Genomic DNA, 21,455 nt, shown 5'->3' with positions numbered 1-21,455 from the left:
GTACATACCATAGTCAAGTTGTAGTACCACACAATGTAGTATCAGGCACCCATACACATTTGTACATGCCTTACTTAACCAAATCCACAACAACAATTGAGTTATAAATAGTTCTGGGCATCAGTGTTGTATTGTAAACAGGAAGACAACTTGAATTTGCAGGTTATGTGTCTTTTCAAGCGCCTCCACTGATGCTACCACAATTCCTAAAATAATTTAGGATGAACTGGTTTCAGTAGTGAATTAAAATTTTACAGGAATTTGAATGCTTTAAGACATTGCCACCTTGTTACTCATTCAGGCTCTCACACAAAAAAGTTTTATGTTCCAGGAATGTAGTTGTACGTCTTATTTTTTTTTTTACCTTTGGGGGGCACGCAAAGATGAGGAGCACTGAAGATACCTTGCTTTATTTTCCCTCTGCAGTCCCTTTAAAATAACACAAGCTTGACTCAGTCTCACTAATATTCATTTTCTTTGCTTGTTCTTAATTTGTTTTTTAATCCTTCCTTTCTTAATCCATCATTTGTCTGTTTGTCTTTATCCTCTGCTGACTTCTTTCCCCCCTTTCTTGTGCCCCTACACCCTCACTTGCTATATCTTTACTCCTGTCTGGCTATCTCACTGTTTCTGTCACTTTTTTGCTCTTTTTATCGGTCACTGCCTTCTCAACCCTATCTCTCCGGTCTTCCAGGGGAATGCGGCTAAGCTGGTGCACACTCCACTGACTGATAAGTGCTACCTGACTCTGACCCAGGCCATGAAGATGGGACTTGGGGGAAACCCCTATGGGCCCGCTGGCACAGGCAAGACTGAATCGGTCAAAGCCCTGGGAGGGCTGTTCGGACGCCAAGTGCTGGTGTTCAACTGTGATGAGGTATTAAGATGCTTCGAAAGAGTATGTGATGGCCCAAACTTTCAAGTATTAGTAATCATTATTCTGACATACAGTCATGTGAACAAATTAGGACACCCATGCTAAAGTTGACTAAAAAGAGGAATAAAAAAATAATCTTTAGGAAATTTTAGGAAAAATTAGGAAAAATCCAATCTTTAAGGACACCAATTTTCTTTGTGAATGAATAATGTATCATAAATAAATAAATGTTCTTCCTTAAAATACAGGGGGCATAAGTAAGTAAACCCCTATGTTAAATTCCCATAGAGGCAGGCAGATTTTTATTTTTAAAGGCCAGTTATTTCATGGATCCAGGATACTATGCATCCTGATAAAGTTCCCTTGGCCTTTGGAATTAAAATAGCCCCACATCATCACATACCCTTCACCATACCTAGAGATTGGCATGGGGTACTTTCCATAAATCCAACCAGCTTAGGCTAACTGAAATAAAACCATGCCAATCTCTAGGTATGGTGAAGGGGATGTGATGATGGGGGGCTATTTTAATTCCAAAGGCCAAGGGAACTTTATCAGGATGCATAGTATCCTGGATCCATGAAATAACTGGCCTTTAAAAATAAAAATCTGCCTGCCTCTATGGGACTTTAACATAGTGGTGTACTTACTTATGCCCCCTGTATTTTAAGGAAGAACATTTATTTATTTACGATACATTATTCATTCTTGAAGAAAATTGGTGTCCTTAAAGATTGGATTTTTCTTAATTTTTTTAATTAAGGCATTAAGATCAATTTCCTAAAGATTATTTTTGTATTCCTCTTTTTAGTCAACTTTAGCATGGGTGTCCTAATTTTTTCACATGACTGTACATATGATGAGAACATATGCCTGGTATGCCAATGTGCACTGCATACATCTGATTATTCAACTTGTGACCACACAGAAAACAAGACTGGTAATTGAGAACAACTACCAATGAAAACACACTAGAAGATCTTTTTGTCTGGTTTGCATCCGTCTGTTTTTCAGGGTATCGATGTGAAGTCAATGGGACGAATCTTTGTGGGCTTGGTGAAGTGTGGAGCATGGGGCTGCTTTGACGAGTTTAACCGCTTAGAGGAGGCGGTATTGTCTGCAGTTTCAATGCAGATTCAGGCCATTCAAGACTCCCTTAAACATCACAAGAACACATGTGAACTGCTGGGGAAGGAGGTAAGAAAATAAGAAAAGATGCAGACAAACTCATTAATGTTTCCAAGTTCTGATGCCAACAAAGAATAGTGTATCTCAAGCCCACTTTTTGCACCTAATTCTCAATTATTATATATTTCGGTTTAATTCACTGGCTTGTACTGTATATACACGCATACTTAGACACACCGTGCAAGGTTTTACCTTTAAGCTTCAGTCTTTGCCTTTTTGTCAAATCAGTCTGTCAATTAATCAATTATTTATTCATCCATAGTCGAAAAGTTGGTCGGGTCATTAATTATCAAGCAATTGATAAAACTAGATTCATGCTTGTATACAACACATATTAATGAGGATAATGTTTCCTTCTTCTCCCATTGTCATCCAGGTGGAATTGAACCCAAACTCTGGGGTCTTCATCACATTAAACCCGGCAGGAAAAGGATACGGAGGCAGACAGAAGCTTCCAGACAACCTAAAGCAGCTGTTCAGGCCTGTGGCCATGAGCAGGCCAGACAATGAGCTCATTGCTGAGGTCATCCTCTACTCTGAGGGCTTCAAAAACGGAGAAATGCTGGGACGCAAACTGGTTGCAATTTTTAACCTGGCCAGGTAGAAATTGTTAAGTTGAGTCTTTTGGGTTTGGTTTGAGGTTGGATGGAGTATGAATATAAGATTTATTACATTGTCCATAAACCTATCACCAGAGTACTAACTATACAGTATGTGTGTGTGACCTGTGTTACCTATCTGGTCTTTATGTCTGTGTGGTTCACAAAGTGGTGTTTTTTGTGTTCCAAACCAAATCATGCTATGGGTGTTGAATTTATTTGAAATTATTTACACTGCCACTACAGTGGATTGCAATATATGCATTTTGTGGATATGTTATCCTCTCCCTCCCGCCCCTTAGAACTACAACCAATACTACAGTCAATTTAGAATCTGTGAATATGTGTGAAAATGTGCTTTTACGTTTGTGTCCAGGGAGCTGTTGACTCCCCAGCAGCACTATGACTGGGGTTTGCGTGCTCTGAAGACGGTGCTAAAGGCCTGTGGCAGTCTCCTGCAGCAACAGAGGAGGAGTCATGACAAGGACAAGAGTAAGACCCCTGCTGGCTATTTTTTTGTTTTAAAGGAACATCCCGACTTATTGGGACTTTAGCTTATTCACCGTAACCTCCAGAGTTAGATAAGTCCATATATACCCTTCTCATCTCCGTGCATGTCGTAACTCTGTCTGATGCACCCACCGCTAGCCTAGCTTAGCACAGATCCTGGAGGTAACCGGCTCCATCTAGCCTACTGCTCCCAATAAATTACAAAATAACGCCAACATTTTCCTATTTACATGTTGTGACTTGTATAGTCACAGCGTGTACAAATAACAAGGTCACATGAGACACAGCCATCTTCTAACCGTATACATACTGGGAACTATATTTTCAGAAGGCGAAGCACTGCTAATTGGGCCGAGAGATTTGCTCACAGCACCTGAGACGCCCTGTGGTGAGGAGCAGGGAGTAACAATGGTGCTTTTCAGGTGTTACGCTAATCACTCCACCCAATTAGCAGTGCTTCGCTTTCTGAAAAAATAGTTCCCAGTATGTATACAAATCACAACATGTAAATAGGAAAATGTTGGCGTTATTTTGTCACTTAGTGTGAGCAGTAGGCTAGATGGAGCCGGTTACCTTCAGGATCTGTGCTAACTAGGCTAGCGGTGGGTGCATCAGACAGAGTTACGACACGCACGGAAATGAGAAGGGTATGCATGGACTTATCTAACTCTGGGGGTTACGGTGAATAAGCTAACGTCCCAATAAGTCGGCATGTTCCTTTAAGGTACAATTTTTCTGTGAGGCTTTTCAATAGTGGAGAGTGACAAGAAAGTTAGGAGGAAGAGAATGTATTCATGCTTCGTAGATGGAAAAGATAAGTCTATCAAGTAACATAAATGTTTACAAAAGACTAAATGGCCATTTTACATGCAGCAGTGGTTCAAATCAAAAGATGTCTACATGTGATTTTTCTCATATATTCACATATTCATTGTTTAACAGAACAGTCAAACTGACTGTACTACAATATATTGACATAGTAGCTAATAATGTCCCTGCAATGTATGGGTTTAGTTTAAAGGTTCCAATACAATTTTTTCCCTCCACAAAAAGTCAATAATCCAAAAGCGTACTTTTTGGTCATTTGGTGAAAGTGTCTCTAATATGTGTCCGCTGAGAAGTGCTGAAACGGTTGCACTGATAGTAAGCTTCTGACCTCAGAAATAAAAAGCTGATGAAAAGGATTAGAGGATAAGGTGATAGTGAAAATGCAGGTGGTTTGGAGATGCTTATCCTGCAGTTTGAGAAACACTATGCATGAGTGTACTTGAACATCAAAAGGCTTTATTGACCAGCACTTCCTCTCTGTATCGGCTGTCCTTGCCCTCTAAATCCTCTAATACAGACATGCCATCAATTGACGCTTAGTCCATATTTCTCCTCTTAAAAGACTTTTCGCTTGTCTGTACTTTTGTCCTTCTTCTTTCTATCCTTACCAAACACTTTGCCAGAGTTCAGTTGTTTACCTCTTCAGTACCTATTTCTCCACCTCCTTCTGACCTCTTGGTAGCTCTCTCTCTGATTCCTGGCTGTCGATGCTGCTCTCATCTCACTTGTTCTCTCGCTCGCTGCACTCTATTTCCCACCCCCATCTCCCCTTCATGTCGCTGTTTTTCAATACTTTCGCCCATATCTCCTGCTTAATTTTCCTCTGACTTTTCTTTAACACATCCCTCTATCTCTTTCAAATCCTCTTCTCCACCCCCCTTTTTATTTTTTCCAACACACACCAACACATACACACCTTGGATGTATACACACACACACAGCACCTGTCTGTCGATGAGTCCCCAAGGTTTTCTTCTGTTTGTCTCTGTGTGTAATCTGGCCAAGTGTTCCTCTCTGCAACACATTTGTTCCTGCAGGGGAGGCCAACATCTTTGGAGAAAAGAACAGTATTGACAAACTCTTAAATCATGACAGGCTTTGGTAATTAGCACTTTTATAACAGGGGGCATGTGCAAGAGCAAAAGAATAATGACTGGACATGTTAATTGTCATAACCTTGTGTTTTTCTCCATCAACCCTGTGTTATTTCTTTGATTCTCTTTTAGCATAAAGTCATTGTGCACAAGTATAAAGCAATTTTATATTTTTTATTATATCCTTATTGAAGTATTTTTTACATGCCTATCCTATTTAAATAAATCAATCTTTTTCATCTACATGTAGTTCAGGAGAGTAGTCTGGTGGTGCAGGCATTGAGACTGAACACCATGTCCAAGCTGACATTTTCCGATTGCTCCCGGTTTGATGCTCTCGTCAGAGATGTCTTCTCTGGGGTTAATTTCACCGATGTGGAGGACCAGATACTAATGCATGCACTGGAACAAGTCTACAAGGAGGCACAACTTGAACTTATACCCAGCCAGGTGTGTGTACGAAGACATTGATTTATTAGCCGAATATACACATATTATTGTCATGATACATGACATACACACTATTCTGCAAAAGTCTTTAACATTAGCAGAGACAACAGTTGGATAGTTTGTTAGAAAGGTGGTGAAAACATCGTTGATAAATTGCTGACTGCTTTTCCTCTGCGTAGCTGAAAAAGGCATTGGAGCTGAATGAACAGCTGAGACAACGCATGGGCGTAGTCGTCGTAGGGCCAAGCGGAGCAGGCAAGTCTACACTCTGGAGGATGCTTAGGGCTGCTCTCAGCAAGACAGGCAAAGTGGTGAGTAAGAGACAAACCGCCTATCTGGATTTTCATTCATCGAGACATACTGTTTATTAAACCTAATTCATTATAAAACTTATAATAATATATTCAAAATGCTGTAAATTTACATTTTGTAAGGTTTCAAAACGATTTAACATATGAAGGAGTATGAAAAAAGCATGTATTTGAGAGTTTATGGGTCAGTTAAAAAAAAAATCGTCACTTAATGCTGTATTTTTGTAGGTGAAGCAGTACACAATGAATCCTAAGGCCATGCCCAGGCAACAGCTGCTGGGACATATAGACATGGACACCAGAGAATGGGCTGATGGCGTACTCACACATAGTGCCAGGAATGTGGTCAAAGAACCACAGGGTAAGAAAGAGAGACACCACTCAAATGTTGCAAATAGGTCATTGATAGTCTGTCTTGCTTAACCAGACTTTGATAACTTGGATGAAGTCTACATTAACTGGAAAAGTTAAAGTAGACCACTACACTTTACAAGGACTAGATACAGTAAGCCTAAACATTTGTTATACTCTGCACTGTATGTATTGAGGTTGATGTACTACATTATATATGTAATTGTATTTTTGTGTTTTCTAGGGGTGAGCTCATGGATTGTGTGTGACGGTGACATCGACCCAGAGTGGATTGAGAGTCTGAACTCTGTGCTTGATGATAATCGGCTGTTAACCATGCCCAGTGGAGAACGCATCCAGTTTGGACCCAATGTTAACTTCCTGTTTGAGACTCACGACCTTAGCTGTGCCTCACCAGCCACCATATCCCGCATGGGAATGATCTTTCTCAGGTCAGTCAGCCTATGCAGACAGGGTTTTAAGTGTATCAAATTCCATCTATTTGTAACTAGCTTGTCTCACTGTTTTTACCTCCGCTTTTTCCCCACTTATAATTTTAGCGATGAGGACATTGATGTGGGTGCCTTAGTGAAGTCGTGGTTAAGGGGTCAGCCAGAGGAGTGTTGCAGTAACCTAGAAAACTGGCTGGGAGACTACTTTCAACGAGCCCTGGACTGGGTCCTCAAACAGGTAACCTTTGTTCTATCTTACTTCTACACACTGGCAACAGTTTTTTTTGACATGCACACACTGCATACACTGAACAACATGTAGCAATGTTTTCTGTGTATGTCAACACATGGCCATTTTGGTGACCAAAATATAAGACTTTCTGAATAAATGACGTCAACATATACTGACCAATGTTCATTATATTGTATTTAATTGCTGACATTATAAGAGTGTGTCAGCAGCAGGCTTTAGTTATCAGGTCCTATTTAGTTAAGTAACACTTATATAGTGTTTTTCTCTTGTTTTCACTACATTTATTCCAAAATATTTGTTGATTTTTAATTCAAACTTGTATATCCCCTTCTTTTCTTCTCTGCTTTCATCAGAATGACTTTGTGGTGGAGACTAGTCTAGTGGGTACAGTTTTCAATGGTCTGTCACACCTCAATGGTGTGACAGAGAGAGGTCAGTTCATCGTTGGTCTTCTAAGGGGTTTAGGAGGAAACCTCAACCTCAAAACAAGACAGGAGTTTTCCAAAGAGGTGAGGACCCCTGTGTGTGTTTTTACATGGGCAGCGGGTGACCGTAAGAATAGTTTAGTTTTAGATTAGATTTGATGTTATTCATGTCTCAAACTTAAAGACCTGTACAGTAAGTCTTATTAGCTGTAACTGATAAAAAAATGTTGTAATGCCACTACTCAGAAAGATATCTAATATTTCTTTGTACTTCTGTAGTTGCTGAGCTGGGCCAGGGAAAGCCCTCCAGACACCAAAAAACCACTCGATACCTACTATGACTATGACAGGGGCCATCTAGCAGCCTATACATTCCATCGTCCTGAGGGTCTCTCACTGGAACAGCTCTCTCATACACACACACTACCTGTTATTGAGACTCCAGACATGCAGAGAGGTCTGCACTGCTTCTCCCCGTGGCTCACCGCTCAGCACAGGCAGCCCTTCATGGTGGTAGGCCCAGAGGGCTGCGGAAAGGGGTAATTACACACAAGCAGAGATGCATGCATGCATACTTTCTATATTATGTATATGGGGATATATATATATATATATATATATACTACCGGTCAAACGTTTGGGTTCACATAGAAATTTCCATTCCACTCCATTCCAGACAGAATACCAGCTGAGATCAGTTGCATTGTTTTTTAAATCAGGGCAGCAGTTTTCAGATTACATTATGTGCTTACATAATTACAAAAGGGTTCTCGACTGTTGTAGAAAGAAGTGGCTGATCTTTAATGCAATATCTACATTGCCCATTATCAACCATTCATCCAATGTTCCAAAGGCACATTCTGTTTACTAATCTGATATCATTTTAAAAGCCTAACTGAGAAAACATTGGAGAACCCTTTTGCAATTATGTAAGCACATAATGTAATCTGAAAACTGCTGCCTTGATTAAAAAAAACAATGCAACTGATCTCAGCTGGTATTCTGTCTGGAATGGAGTGGAATGGAAATTTCTAAGTGACCCCAAACTTTTGACCGGTAGTGTGTGCATACGTTATCGTAGAGATTGCACACAAACTCAAAAACAAAGTTTGCATTATGGATTGTGAGGCAGAGGCACTCAAATGTGGACACTTAAAATGGTACAAGCACACAGTCACTGATATCAAGGCTTCTTTTATTCAAGACTTGAACTTTCGTGTAAAAGCGTTGACAAGTCAGAATAAGGATCAGATCTGTGTGTATGTGCTCGGGCTTGTGCATGTGTACACACTACACAGAGTCGTTCTCTCAGAAATAATTGCTTCCCTCCCCAGGGGTTTGATGAACAAGGGTCACTCAGTTTGCCTTTTACACTTCAGTTGAGTCTCACTCAATGTCTCCTTTTCTCGTCCTCTTGTCTTGCCTCACTTCGGCTGAAAGGTCACTGTGCCATTGAGGCACTGGGTTTGTCAGCTTACTCTTCTGATAAAAGAACATCTAATTAATTTACACGCACATTCATTGGACTGGGTGTACATGTACATGAATGCACATCATTTACTTTTCAATTGCGCCCTCTCAATGTCTCTCTTTGCCTTTGGGTTTGTTCTGACAAACATTGTTCTCTAGATCCCAAAATAACTAAAGCACTAACACTCATTTCTTCCTCTCATCATTTCATGTGGTCCTGGCACCATCCTAAACATAAATGAGATGTATAAGAGTCACAACATTTATTGATTTAGCTGAAGTTGTTGTCTGGCCACACCTTCTAAAAAGTCCCTGTGTGTTTCTTGACCTTTTTTGTATTTATTATTTTCTGTCTAGCATGCTCCTGCGCTACGCCTTTTCTCAGCTGCGGTCCACCCAAGTTGCCGTGGTTCACTGCAGTGCCCAGACTTCATCACGCCATGTCCTACAAAAGCTCGGTCAGACCTGCCTGTTGCTCAGCTCAAACACCGGTCGAGTCTTTAGACCCAAAGACTGTGAGAACCTGGTGCTCTACTTAAAAGACATCAACCTACCTAAACCTGACAAATGGGGGACCAGCAACCTCACTGCCTTCCTGCAACAGGTAGAAATGAGCCATAAAAAAGGCATACAGATAAGCGAACAAATTAGTAAATGGAGGGGAAAAAAGAAGACTATGACACTGATTCCTAGCACATCAGTGAGGGTTCAGGGCTGTTTCATATATAATCGAAGGTACTTGGAGTCTCTCTTACAGATGTTTTGAGCCCTTTAATAAATGCATTTTTTCTCTCAAGTCTCCTATTTCTTCCACCTTCTTAATTCCATTTCTCATCTCTTTCTCTGTCTTTCCTCCAGGTTTTGACATATAAGGGATTCTATGATGAAAATCTGGACTGGGTGAGTCTTGAGAACATTCAGGTGGTGGCCTCCATGTCAACAGGGGGTGCTGTAGGGAGCCATTCGCTCACCTCCCGCTTCTCATCTATAGTTCGCGTTTGCACTATAGAGTAAGTATGTTGCAAATGTACTTTACATATTGCCAAACAGCCTGCAATTACACATGTATTTACATACATGCCTTTTAAATTTAGTTTCCCATCATCTTTTCTTCTTTCTCTCTGTTTCACTGTTGGCCTCCCTCTAACCCTGACCCTGATCCCTTCTATTTTTATTTTCCTACATCCATCTGTTTCTCTGCCTCTTTGCCTCTGCCTTTAGCTATCCAGACAGGGAGCAGCTGCAGACTATCTACTCAGCATACCTGCAGCCAGTTCTCCAGCATAGCTTGGGCAGCCAGGCATCCTGGGCCAGCACAGGGAAAACACACCAGCTGGCTGGGTCTCTTGTGCAGCTCTATGAACAGGTATTGACTTGGAGAAGATTTTATTCTTATTCACATTTTTATTTGTAGCAATATAGGCTTGCCTGAGATATTTAAAGCAGAAATATTAGCATATCTGGCTCCTTAATTTAACTTCATGAAGTTACTGTGTATCACACTTAATTAAAGTGACAAATGTTTCAAGTGATAATTGGATACATTTGTTTGTTGTCTATCAGGGAGCCTCTTCCAGCAAAGGTTGTACTGTATGTAAAGGTTGGGTGACAGGGCAAACATTTATATGCTGTTGGTATATTGCCGTTTTTCAGCAAAATGGCAATATACCACTAAATTACAAAGACATTTAACAGAACCTAGACCCATGCGATCTGCAGGAGAACCGTTTAATTTTATCTAGGACATTGTACAGGCAATCACTAGTTCCAAATTGCAACTATGGATGGCACGCAGATTGTGCTTTTAGAGGTTAAATATAATAATATAATATGACTTTTATGCCAGTGATTACATATGTATGTATCATCTATCTCCCTATGTATCTTTAATCTCAGGTGAAAGCCAAGTTTACAGTGGATGACCACAGCCACTACCTATTTACCCCCTGTATCCTCACAGAATGGGTCCTCAGCCTGCTGCGATATGACCTCACTGCAGGTAACCAAACACACTTGCAAGAATGCACACATATTAATATGTATAATATTGATGTAATGACCAGGGAAACTTAAACCTTCTCTAAGTTAGGGAACCAGTAAGAACCTTTATTGGGACAGAGGCACTGCAGTATGCAAACAAAAACTGAAAGTTGGATTGAATGAAACCACTTATTTTCTACAAATTCTCCTCACAGTTCTTACATAATTTTGCTGCCACTGAGGAACATAGCATTAATAACTCTGTCAGTTTTTATGTCATAATCATGTGGCTTAGTTTCTTGTCAGTATTCTTTTAGCTCAGAGCTACTGTCTCCAACTCTCACCTTTTTCTTATTCAATCTTTCCTCTCTTCTCTCTCTCCTCACTTCCTCTCTGTCACTCGTCTCTGTTCCCCTCTTTTATCACCCTCTCCCTTTGCTGTCCTTTCAACTTTCCTCTGTCACTCTTTCTCTCCTTCTGCAATGTGTTCCTGCTGTGATAGTGAGTCCAATCATTTATTTTAATTAAACGCGTCAGCGGACAAACTTCTCTTTTCCTATGCTCATCATTTTTTAACTTGCTCTTGCTTCTTCCTCCTTCTTTTCCTCTCTTGCTGCTTACCTTCTTTTTGGTATGTAAAAAAAAAAACTCTGTTCATCCTTGTTCTGTAAATGTGTTGTTGTATGTGGTGAGTTTGAGTGTGCATGTGATCTCTAAAAACCCAAGCACCTAAACAGTAGGACACAGTTAGCAGTTAGCTACTAGCTGGTGAACATAGTCAAGCATTTAGCAGCTAAAAAGCCAAATATTTCCCTCAGGAGTTGGTAGAGACCAAATACAGAGCTAAAAGAGAGTAAACATTGGACTTACATTTGACAGGTGGCCAGAAACACATCTCCAGATGAAACCTAATGTTGCTCCGGAACTGCTGGATGTGTAACTAAGCCACCTTTGTAAACAAGTTCAACACATCAACTTACTGTAAATGGTGATGATATGTCCATGCTGTGTTCACAACTTGTTTCCGCTGCCCCCAACCACTTGCTTGGTCTCCTTTGTGGTGCAGGGAATTAAATCCCCAGAAGATTTTCAAAAGAGAATAAATTGAAACATCGACAACGAAACCAAATGGAGAGGTGAAAAGTGTGGGCCAAAATGTTATTCTCTTTTCTGAAAAGGTTTCATTTCTGTGTTTAAGTAAAATTTCTTTTCAGTTTAATGGAGATGACACTAACTTTGAATTTGTGCCTAGGACAGCGTGACTGTACGTTTCCCAATGTAAATGATAAGGAGGTCATGTTGTGGTGTTTAAAAAAAAAAAATATTGTTAACATATTTTTTGAACTCTCAAATCAAGAATCAGCCACTTCTTATTGGTTTTGATAGTAGAATCACCAGAGGTGGGTTTTGGGTAAGTAAATCATTTGAAAGCCATAGGCACAACTTGCCACTTTAAGTGTTTTCTTTTCCTTCTTGGTCTTTAAAATTGAATATGCCAGGAAAACCCTGGGGTGTCAATTGTGACTCTGTTTGACTCTCTTCTTAAGCTCTTTCTATATAAAGTGACAGACCCCGTTGAAGCCAGTGGCCTATGAGACCACAATTCTGGCCTGTCCCTGTAGCGCTCTTTTTAGCGAGCAGCACTCTGCTGATTCTTGAGGGAATTTAGTAAATTTAGTCTTACCATGGGAGGTGCTTTTGTCATGCCTGATCTCACCAAAAACAGCCCTTTGACTCATAAGGCCTAAGTCACAGTGTTAATACTGTGCTTGTGACTGTGTCTATCATTTTTTTTTTTACTTTTTTATTGCATTTTGGCGTGAGTAACAGAAAAAAATGTTTTGCAGATGAATCACTGTACGTTTTAGTTAGTCTTTGTGCTGAATGTTGTTTTAAGGTTCTAATTAGAAACAAATTTAAAACTAAATCAACAAATCTCATCTTGTGTATATCCTGTTGGTATTAATCCAAATATATCTGTGTGCGTGTGTGTGTGTGTATGTGTGTGTGCGTGCGTGTGCATGCGTGTGCGTGCGTGTGCGTGCGTGTGTGTGTGTGTGTGTGTGTTTGTGTGTGTGTGTGTCATGAATTTCTTTTTAGCTCAATCTAATGTGACAGACAGCGTGTTGGAGGTGGTAGCATATGAGGCCAGGAGGCTGTTTAGAGACCGGCTAGTTTCCTCCAAAGACCTTCACACCTTTGATAACATCCTCTCCTCCATCATACGGGGAGACTGGGGCTCTGACGCTCTAGACAACATGACTGGTAGGAGATAGCTCTATTCTCGCTGGCATACACCTTTATTCAAATCAAACATACACATAACAAAACTTCTGTTTGCAGGCTCTGATGGATTCAACAGCCCAACATTAAGGCAAAGCAGGAACAATTTAATTACAAATTGAGTGCTTGATGCAATTCATGCCAAGATTTTCAGGTTGCCACTCATCCCTGAATGAAAGCGATATTTGATTGGCTTTGTTCTTTGACAGCTCTGCATTTATGGCATTCTTAGCATAACATTGATAAAATGTTTCCTTTTTTCAATTGGTTTGACTACTCCAAACCACTTACAATTGTAAACAAAACTCATGTGATGTTGGCAACTGGTTTTAAATCATGGTTGGAGCTTGCCAGACTCCAATGCTACACTTGCCTGCCAGCTCCTATTGTGACATAACAAACTCATACAAGAATCATGAGTCATACCAGATGGATGTCTAATGTTGTCCACACTGTACAGGAGGTCCTCTCAGGACCTAAAGAGAAATGAGAGTAAAAGATAAATGCAGATCCCGCTCTCCTTACATATAAATGTATGTAGTAATTCTAATATATGCTTGGTAATGATCTGCAAAACAGCACTAGAAATACTTGCCAAATGCTGGCAAGAGCCAGCCATAGCCAGTTTTCTTCATCCAATCTAAAATTGGAAGCCAGTATAAAGAAAACATCCAAAGAAAGATGGCGTAATATATACTGTATGACACCAGTGCTCAGTAACTAAAAGACACAAAACTGCAATATCTCAGAATGCGGCACCTGACAATTGATTGCAGAGACAGAGCAGTACCTTGCAAGTGCGATAGCTTTTGTTCTTGAACATCCCATCGTCATCTGCTCACCCTTTTAGGCATAAGCAGTCTGCATTTATGTCTAACCTGTGAGAGAGCATTGGCTAATGCTGGTATTTGTAACCTGAGTGAGAAATGCCTCTTTCAAATGATGGCCAAAAGTGCAGTACGCCTGCAAAACAAACACATGCATGCTTCTCTACAACATCTGGTATGTTAGCTGTGGGATTTGAAAACAATTCAAAATGCCTACCGCACAGTTTAAACATTCAGACACACATTTTACCTCATTGTAGTTGACTGGTATGAGTTCATTTTTGTGACATTACTTTCCTTTACAGTGCTCCTTCTTTTGTATATTTTTTCTCACCTCTGTAGACAGCCAGTACTGTATGTAGACAGAAGCCATTTGATGTGAACATACGTGGATGTGTTACGAACAGTCTGTAATATTTCCCGTGTGCAGATGGTTTCTATGTGACATGGGGAGCCTCTGAAGGGGCTGTCATGGCTCCAGGCCAGGCTCTACCTCCTCATGGTAAACAACTGGGACGTTTGGATTCTGCTGACCTAAAACAAGTTGTACAGAAGGTACTCAGTGAGGAACTGTTGTCTTGTGGTGTTGTTTATGTGGTTAGGCCTGTTGGATTCAGAATGCACACATACATATGTGTTTACATACAGTAGTACAGTAACTAAATATCTCTAAGTGATGTACTTAACTATACTGTCTCTTTTTACTGCTTAGGTAAAACATTATAATGCTGTTAATGCATTATTAATATGATAAAAAAAACACTTTTATAGTAATACGACTCTAAAAGATGGTATTCTGCATAATGAGAGCATTGCTTTCATTACTGTAATGAAGTACTTTTACATGGTGATACTGCAACTTTACCTTAGTAATTTAGTGATCTGAATACTTCTGCTTCTCTTTATCTGCTGCTGCTTTTATGTCTGTGTCTCATTTATGTGGCTGTTTCTTTGTATTCTTATTTTAATTTCATTGTATATGTTGGCATGTCTGTGGTGCAGCTCCTCACCCATGTGTGTTCCTCCCTTTCCTTCCTCTAGGGAGTAGTGCTATACAGCCGTGATAACAAGGAGCTGGATCTTCTCCTGTTTTGGGAAGTGTGTGACTTTGTGTCCAGGGTGGATCGGGTCTTAAGCCGACCTGGCGGCTCTCTGCTTCTGGCAGGCCGGAGTGGAGTGGGTCGGCACACAGCCACGTGCTTGGTGTCGCACATGCATGGATACACATTGTTCACGCCCCAAATCTCCCGGGGTTATAATCTTAAGCATTTCAGCAATCATCTCAAGACGGTAAGAGTGAATAGTCTTTTTTCTTGGCTCAACTGGTTCACATTGTGCCAAGCTAACCAACTTTAGCAGAAAGCGCTTAGAGATAATTGGATTGTACTGACAAGCTTTTATTTTTTTTTATTTTGAGCTATCTTCCTGTCAACATTCTATAATGTTTTGTTTTTTTTCCAGATTTAAATTGCCAACTTGATTGTTGAATGAATGGCACCTGTATGTAACAATTAAAGCGTAAATGCACAGATAGTTAGTCTCAGTATACCTGTGGTGTGTCGTCTTTATATGTATATCAAACATATAATTGTCTATTTATGCATACTGTATGTGTAGGTGATGCAGCTGGCAGGCCTGGAGGGCCAACAGGTGGTTCTACTGTTGGAAGACTATCAGTTTGTTCACCCAGCTTTCTTAGAGATGGTCAACAGCCTGCTGTCATCAGGTGTATATTGTGTTTTTGTTTGTTTTTTCCTTCCATTTTTATGAGAACATATTTGACTTTTTCGATCTCAATGTGTTACAATTTATTTTAAGGGTTAAGGTTAGATTTGGGATTAGGTTAATGTTAGTAATTAAGGAAAAGTTTGACATTTTGGGAAATACATGTATTTTTCTTTCTTGTTTGTTGTGTGTGTGCCGAGAATCTGTATCAGACACATTCCTATTGCAGCCCTTGTTTTGGTCAGCATTTAAGGCACCATGCACTGGTAATTTTAGCAATAATGATACTGCAACAGTCAGTTTGTAGTTTCAGTGGGTCCTGGCCCTACTATTTTGTATTTAGTTTCTTCTTTTTTTAAAGATTATTTTTGGGCTTTTCCGCCTTTAATGGACAGGACAGGGGAGAGAGAGGGGGAAGACATGCAGGAAATCATCACAGGTCGGGGTCGAACCCTGGACCTCTACGTCGAGGCATTAACCGCTAAATATATGTGTGCCTGCTCTACCCACTGAGCTGACCCGGCCACGTATTTAGTTTCTTCTGAGAGATGTTAGTGTGTAAGGAAACATTTCATCATTTCTTTGTGTGTGTGTGATATTACAGGTGAAGTTCCAGGTCTGTACACCCCAGAAGAACTGGAACCTCTTCTCGCCTCCCTCAAAGATGCTGCTTCCCAGGATGGATTCACCGGACCACTCTACAACTACTTTTCTCACAGTTAGTACTGTATATTTTTCAGCAGCCCAGTCCCTCTATCTGTTTGTCCATCATTCATTATTTTGGTCCATCTATGTGGTATATGTGGTACTCTGGTCCTCTTCTCACCGTCTACGAAAGTAAAAGTCTACGACACGTGTCATTTTTTTCCATTGTTTCATCTGTTCTCTTCTGTTATTGTATCAGACTGTATTCCTCTGCTTCTCTGCTGTGCAGTGGTGTGTTCACTTTAGAAATGGTGTTGTGTCACTGAGGTAGAGGTTGCTGCTAGAGAATACACTCAGTAGGACTATTATTGTCAAAGTATACCCACTAAAGACCTTCCTGCTCACCTTCCTTATCCAACTCTGTCAGGACAATATTAGCGACACAAAAATGAGTGCCTGTCTTCACATTGCCCTGTACTGTCTCTGTTTCCCGCTCATTTGCTGTGTCCCTAATGACACTTTGTAATTAACTCCTCCACTCTTTTTATTTCCCAACTATTGTCCTACTCTTTGTGTATCACACCACCTTAGGAATCCAGCAGAATCTCCACATTGTTCTGATCATGGACTGCTCCAACTCTAACTTCACCATTAACTGTGAGAGCAACCCAGCTTTCTACCGCAAGTGTTCTGTCCAGTGGATGGAAGGATGGTCTGAAAGCAGCATGAAGAAGGTCAGTGGAGGAACAAGTACAGTGACAAGATCAAAAACAGATATTACATCAGGCAGCTATTATATCTGATAAAGTTCACACCAGTATTTAAGATTAATAAATCCTGCTAAAAGTGTATGGAGAGTATGGAGATTTACCTTTGCCCGGAGAGAAAAGACAGACTTATGCAGCCAAGACTTTGATAATATCTCTTTCGAGCTAACAGTTACTCTGCCATGGCCCCATACATACTTGTATTCTTTTTTACAAGTATCCAGTGGCTTTGTATTCAATATTAACCCTATAAATGTAGGGCTGAAGAAGAAAACTTTCTTAGTTGTGGTACCTGATATTTAAAATTAAAAACAATACAATATTTTTTAAATGCATATGAGATAAGAACATTTTTAATGCATGCGTTAACATCTGGAGTGTAAACCTGTACCTTGTCAGATTCCTGAGCTGCTGCTGGCAAAGACTGAAGGAGGAGGGGAGGAGAATGAAAGGGCCACAAAGGGGAAAAGCTCAGGTAGGAGCACATGTGCTTATAGCAAAGGTGTATAATTGTTCTTATTTTAAATTGTATGCTGGCTTTAAATTGTGTTGTAATTGTACTACTCGTCTGTGGATGTAGTTTGTAGATAATTTAATCTTACAGTCTTCCAGTTATCATAATTACAATATCAATACTGTAACTTCAAAAGCTGAAAATTACTTTTTTTTCTGCAAATAATCAGTGGATAAATAATAATTGCTACCAATGGCAAGAAGGTATGTTAACCATACATTCTGCACCTTTAAAATACAACTATTTATTCTTTTTCATTTTCTGATAGGGAAGTAACTCAGAAGCCCAATAACATTGTTTTTAGCTATGTTTGGCTATGTTTTATATTATGAAGTTGACCTTGTACATTTGTTTGTGCTTACAATATTCCTCATCCTTTGCTCCCAGCAGGGCCTGCTCAGGGAGACCTGTGCCGTTTGTTCCTGATGGTCCATGAGTCATGCAGAGAACATGGTGCAACACCCAGACAGTACATGGCCTTTCTGCATGTTTACACTGCATTATTTAGCCGGAAGCAGAGCCAGCTCACAACGAGACAGCAGCATCTGCAGGTACAATATACTGTACATACATACATACATATATGTATAGTAATTGTACAAAATGTACAGTATAGTACAAGGTCCATATGCGCAAAGAACAAAGATGCATGGAAAAGTACTCACACCAAGTGTTTGTTTGATTGTTTTCCATAAGTTAATTTCATAGTGTAAGATAAAATAAAAAGTTTTTTTTTGTGTATCTCAAAATATAAGAGTAAAAGTATGGTGTTGTTGAATAACTTATGCTGTGAAGCACAGATATTGTATGTATGAGGTAAGTAGAACTAAACTAAAACAGTCATTAGTAGTTACGGTTGCAAGAGTATGAGATTTTCACAGTAAGACAACCGTCTTCAGAAATGTCATGGTATACGGTATTACACAATTATTATTTTATTATTATTATTATTATTATTAGTAGTAGTTACAGTGACCCTTAAAGGAATGGAAAACAGAATGTTTTATTTGGCTTTACTATAATTGAAACTTGAAACCATATTTTAAAATGGTAGTATGTGTAAAAAGTCTCCTTCTTGAAAATAAGTAAAATAAATAAAATACTTTTTTCAATACTTTAGGCAAATATACACTGAATGATAACCTTCAATTTTCATACCAATGTATACTGGGAAACCGGTATATTCCTCCAACCCTATTAGTAGTACGGTATGTACCTGTAGCGTTTTGGCAAAACTTAATTTATTCACAAACAATGGCAGAAATGCATGTTTTTCATGCAGATACCAAAATGTTGAGCACTGATAAACTCTGATTTCAGTCTGTCTTGATTTATTAATTACTGAATGTTTTTAATAAACAAAAAAAATAAAGGCTTAAAGGATAAAGGCTTATCTTAATTGGAAATGCCATGTCTGTAAGTGGGCAGTTGCCCTTAGAATTAAAAGCACTGTTGAACTTGCTATAGAGTTTTCTAGGTTGTTCTTTTTAACTTGCACTTCTGAGTCATATTTCAAATCTCTCACACCTTACATTTGACTTTGACTTTGTGTCTGCAGGCAGGCGTCTCTAAGCTGAATGAAGCTAAAGCATTGGTAGATGAGTTGAAAAGGCGGGCTGCAGAGCAGAGTGCACTGCTGAAGACTAAACAACAAGAGGCAGATTCTGCCCTGCAGGAAATTACCACTTCCATGCAGGTTTGTATGTGTGTATGTGTTTATGTACGTTTGTGACTGTGTATGTCAGTGTATAGGCAGGTCAGAGGTTCTGTAGGGTTTCATGTCTCCTCCAAGTTATATCCATCCTCCTCTAAGCTCTCACTGCGGCCCTCCTCCCTGCTAGCCCTCCTCTCTTCTCTTCTCTTCTCTTCTCTTCTCTTCTCTTCTCTTCCAGTTTTTTATTTTTGCCTCTCTCCCATTCACTCTTCCTCCTCATCTGCATTGCATTATACAAGGTACTTTTCTGGATTTCCCATGACTGTCTCCCCTGCTGTGAATATGCTATTTATTTAGTTTGTATGCCTATGCGTATTTGTTTGTTCTGTGACTTCTCACCCAGAGTTTTCTATCTCCTGATATCCACGTTTCCATTTCCTCCTGCTGGCTCTGTCTGGAGGATGTATGGAGGGAAAAAGAAAGTTGAACCCTGTTAATTAGTTATGATATCCTTCAGTCTTTCTCTCTGTGGGGAATTGGCGTTTTGAGTGAGATAGAGTGAAGGAGGGAGAGAGAAGTAACAAAAGAAGGAAAAACTGTCACCAGATTCAGTTTGCAGAGTGATAATTAACGACTAGACTTATTCCTTTGGGCTGTAGCAGCTATGTCTCCTGTTGAGATGGAGACAGCAGGGAGGGAGGAAAGGAGGAGGACTGGGACAAAGAGATGAAGAATGGAAACAAACTAGATGGAAGAGTGAGGATTGGGGAAGATGGAAACATTCAGAGTAGGAAGCAGTGGAGGAAGAAGGAAAATTAGATTTGGAGAGGGAATAGGATAAATATGAGGAATATAGGAAGAGGTCAAGGCTTGACAGGGGGGAACTGAAGGGATGGAATTCAATGGCTATAGAGGTGAGAGAGAGGATAATTGGGCTGCTAAACATTCATTTTCTTTTCTTTTCATCCTTAATTATGTGTCTTACTTTGAATGTTCCTAAACCAAATAGTTCAATTGTTACTCAGAAGAGAACTGGTGCTGTATGTCTGACCCATCTCAAAATTGAGGAACATAAGATGTACTCCTTTACATCTTAAAAGGTTGTTATAATTTAATGTTAATGTTATAATAATTTTAAATAAAAATTAATAAACATTGCATCATCTTTTTGGTTATCCAGAATGCCGGTGACCAGAAGACAGAAATGGAAAAGATAAAAGGGAAGATGGCTCAAGAAGTGTCCAAGATTGAAGAGAGAAAGGCCAAAATAGATCATGAGCTGAAGGAAGTGCAAGTGAGTTTGATTTGTGCAGTTAGTATGACATTATTTCTGGAAATAAACCTACATACAACTGCCCTCTGTCTTCTCTATACTTGCCATCCCAGCTGTACTACTTCTTTACTTCTGTATCCCTCCCTCTTTTTACCATTGCCACACTCTAGCCTTTGGTAGATGAAGCAAAGCGTGCAGTTGGGAACATCAAGCCTGAAGCTCTGTCTGAAATCCGCTCCCTTCGCATGCCCCCTGATGTCATCAGAGACATCCTGGAGGGGGTACTGAGACTGATGGGCATCTTCGACACCTCCTGGGTCAGCATGAAGAGGTGAGAGGGGGAAGAGAAGGCAAGAATGTGTAAAGGATAGACAGGAGAAGGGAGAAAAAGAAGGATGGATAGATAAATAAAGAGAAAGTTATGCCGTTGGGAGTAATTATTCTGACGAGGATCTTCAACACCTTTTGGGTTACCAAAAAGAGGTGTGAGGAGGTGATGGGGTGCTAAGGGATTAATATGGACAGAGGATGAAAGGTTTTGCACAGTTAGGAAAGGAGAATAAATTGCAACGGTTTGTGCTTTACTTTAACTTTACGTCTCAATATTAGGCTTGAATTAACATTAACTTTGTCATTTTCACTTTATTCTATCTCCCTTTCTGATGATCTATCTCTGTTTTTTCTTGACTTTGCCTTATTGCCATGGCATGTAAAATCAAACTCTCACACGCATTTATTTGCTTTATTTCTCACCTGCTCATATCCAATCCTCTCTCTCTTCCATGTTTTGTTCTTTTCCACTTTTTTCTGTAGCTTTCTGGCTAAGCGTGGTGTGAGAGAGGACATAGCTACATTTGAGGTGAGGAACATAACCCCTGAGATTCGCCAGAGTGTGGAAGAGCTTCTCAACAGGAACAAGGCCTCCTTCGATCCTAAGGTCAGCTAGCCACAATAGCAGAATAAGAATTAGATGTATTGT

General features: G+C 39.9%; 1 protein-coding gene across 4 annotated transcripts in view; it reads left to right on the top strand.

Moving 5' to 3' along the window:
* dync2h1 (dynein cytoplasmic 2 heavy chain 1) overlaps window positions 1–21,455 on the top strand; it is a 108,178-nt gene that overhangs the window by 26,709 nt on the left and 60,014 nt on the right. For 2 of the 4 annotated variants that reach the window (XM_078246350.1, XM_078246348.1), the window contains exons 37-63: window positions 695–877; window positions 1,892–2,074; window positions 2,442–2,665; window positions 3,041–3,156; window positions 5,347–5,546; window positions 5,726–5,857; window positions 6,086–6,218; window positions 6,453–6,660; window positions 6,769–6,898; window positions 7,267–7,422; window positions 7,618–7,877; window positions 9,166–9,412; window positions 9,667–9,818; window positions 10,030–10,174; window positions 10,705–10,807; window positions 12,889–13,053; window positions 14,329–14,453; window positions 14,940–15,188; window positions 15,516–15,624; window positions 16,228–16,341; window positions 16,860–17,002; window positions 17,435–17,510; window positions 17,940–18,100; window positions 19,108–19,245; window positions 20,384–20,497; window positions 20,647–20,807; window positions 21,290–21,413. In XM_078246350.1, coding sequence (XP_078102476.1) covers window positions 695–877; window positions 1,892–2,074; window positions 2,442–2,665; window positions 3,041–3,156; window positions 5,347–5,546; window positions 5,726–5,857; window positions 6,086–6,218; window positions 6,453–6,660; window positions 6,769–6,898; window positions 7,267–7,422; window positions 7,618–7,877; window positions 9,166–9,412; window positions 9,667–9,818; window positions 10,030–10,174; window positions 10,705–10,807; window positions 12,889–13,053; window positions 14,329–14,453; window positions 14,940–15,188; window positions 15,516–15,624; window positions 16,228–16,341; window positions 16,860–17,002; window positions 17,435–17,510; window positions 17,940–18,100; window positions 19,108–19,245; window positions 20,384–20,497; window positions 20,647–20,807; window positions 21,290–21,413 — 4,251 coding nt within the window. Of the gene's footprint in view, window positions 1–694; window positions 878–1,891; window positions 2,075–2,441; window positions 2,666–3,040; window positions 3,157–5,346; window positions 5,547–5,725; window positions 5,858–6,085; window positions 6,219–6,452; window positions 6,661–6,768; window positions 6,899–7,266; window positions 7,423–7,617; window positions 7,878–9,165; window positions 9,413–9,666; window positions 9,819–10,029; window positions 10,175–10,704; window positions 10,808–12,888; window positions 13,054–14,328; window positions 14,454–14,939; window positions 15,189–15,515; window positions 15,625–16,227; window positions 16,342–16,859; window positions 17,003–17,434; window positions 17,511–17,936; window positions 18,101–19,107; window positions 19,246–20,383; window positions 20,498–20,646; window positions 20,808–21,289; window positions 21,414–21,455 lie in introns of all 4 variants that reach the window. The other 2 variants (XM_078246349.1, XM_078246347.1) reach the window with 1 other exon arrangement.

This window comes from Sander vitreus, chromosome 3, assembly GCF_031162955.1.
Source record: "Sander vitreus isolate 19-12246 chromosome 3, sanVit1, whole genome shotgun sequence".
NCBI classification, from domain to species: Eukaryota; Metazoa; Chordata; class Actinopteri; order Perciformes; family Percidae; genus Sander; species Sander vitreus.
The sequence above is the reverse complement of the archived record's forward strand: the minus strand, read 5'-3'. Positions and strand labels throughout refer to the sequence as shown.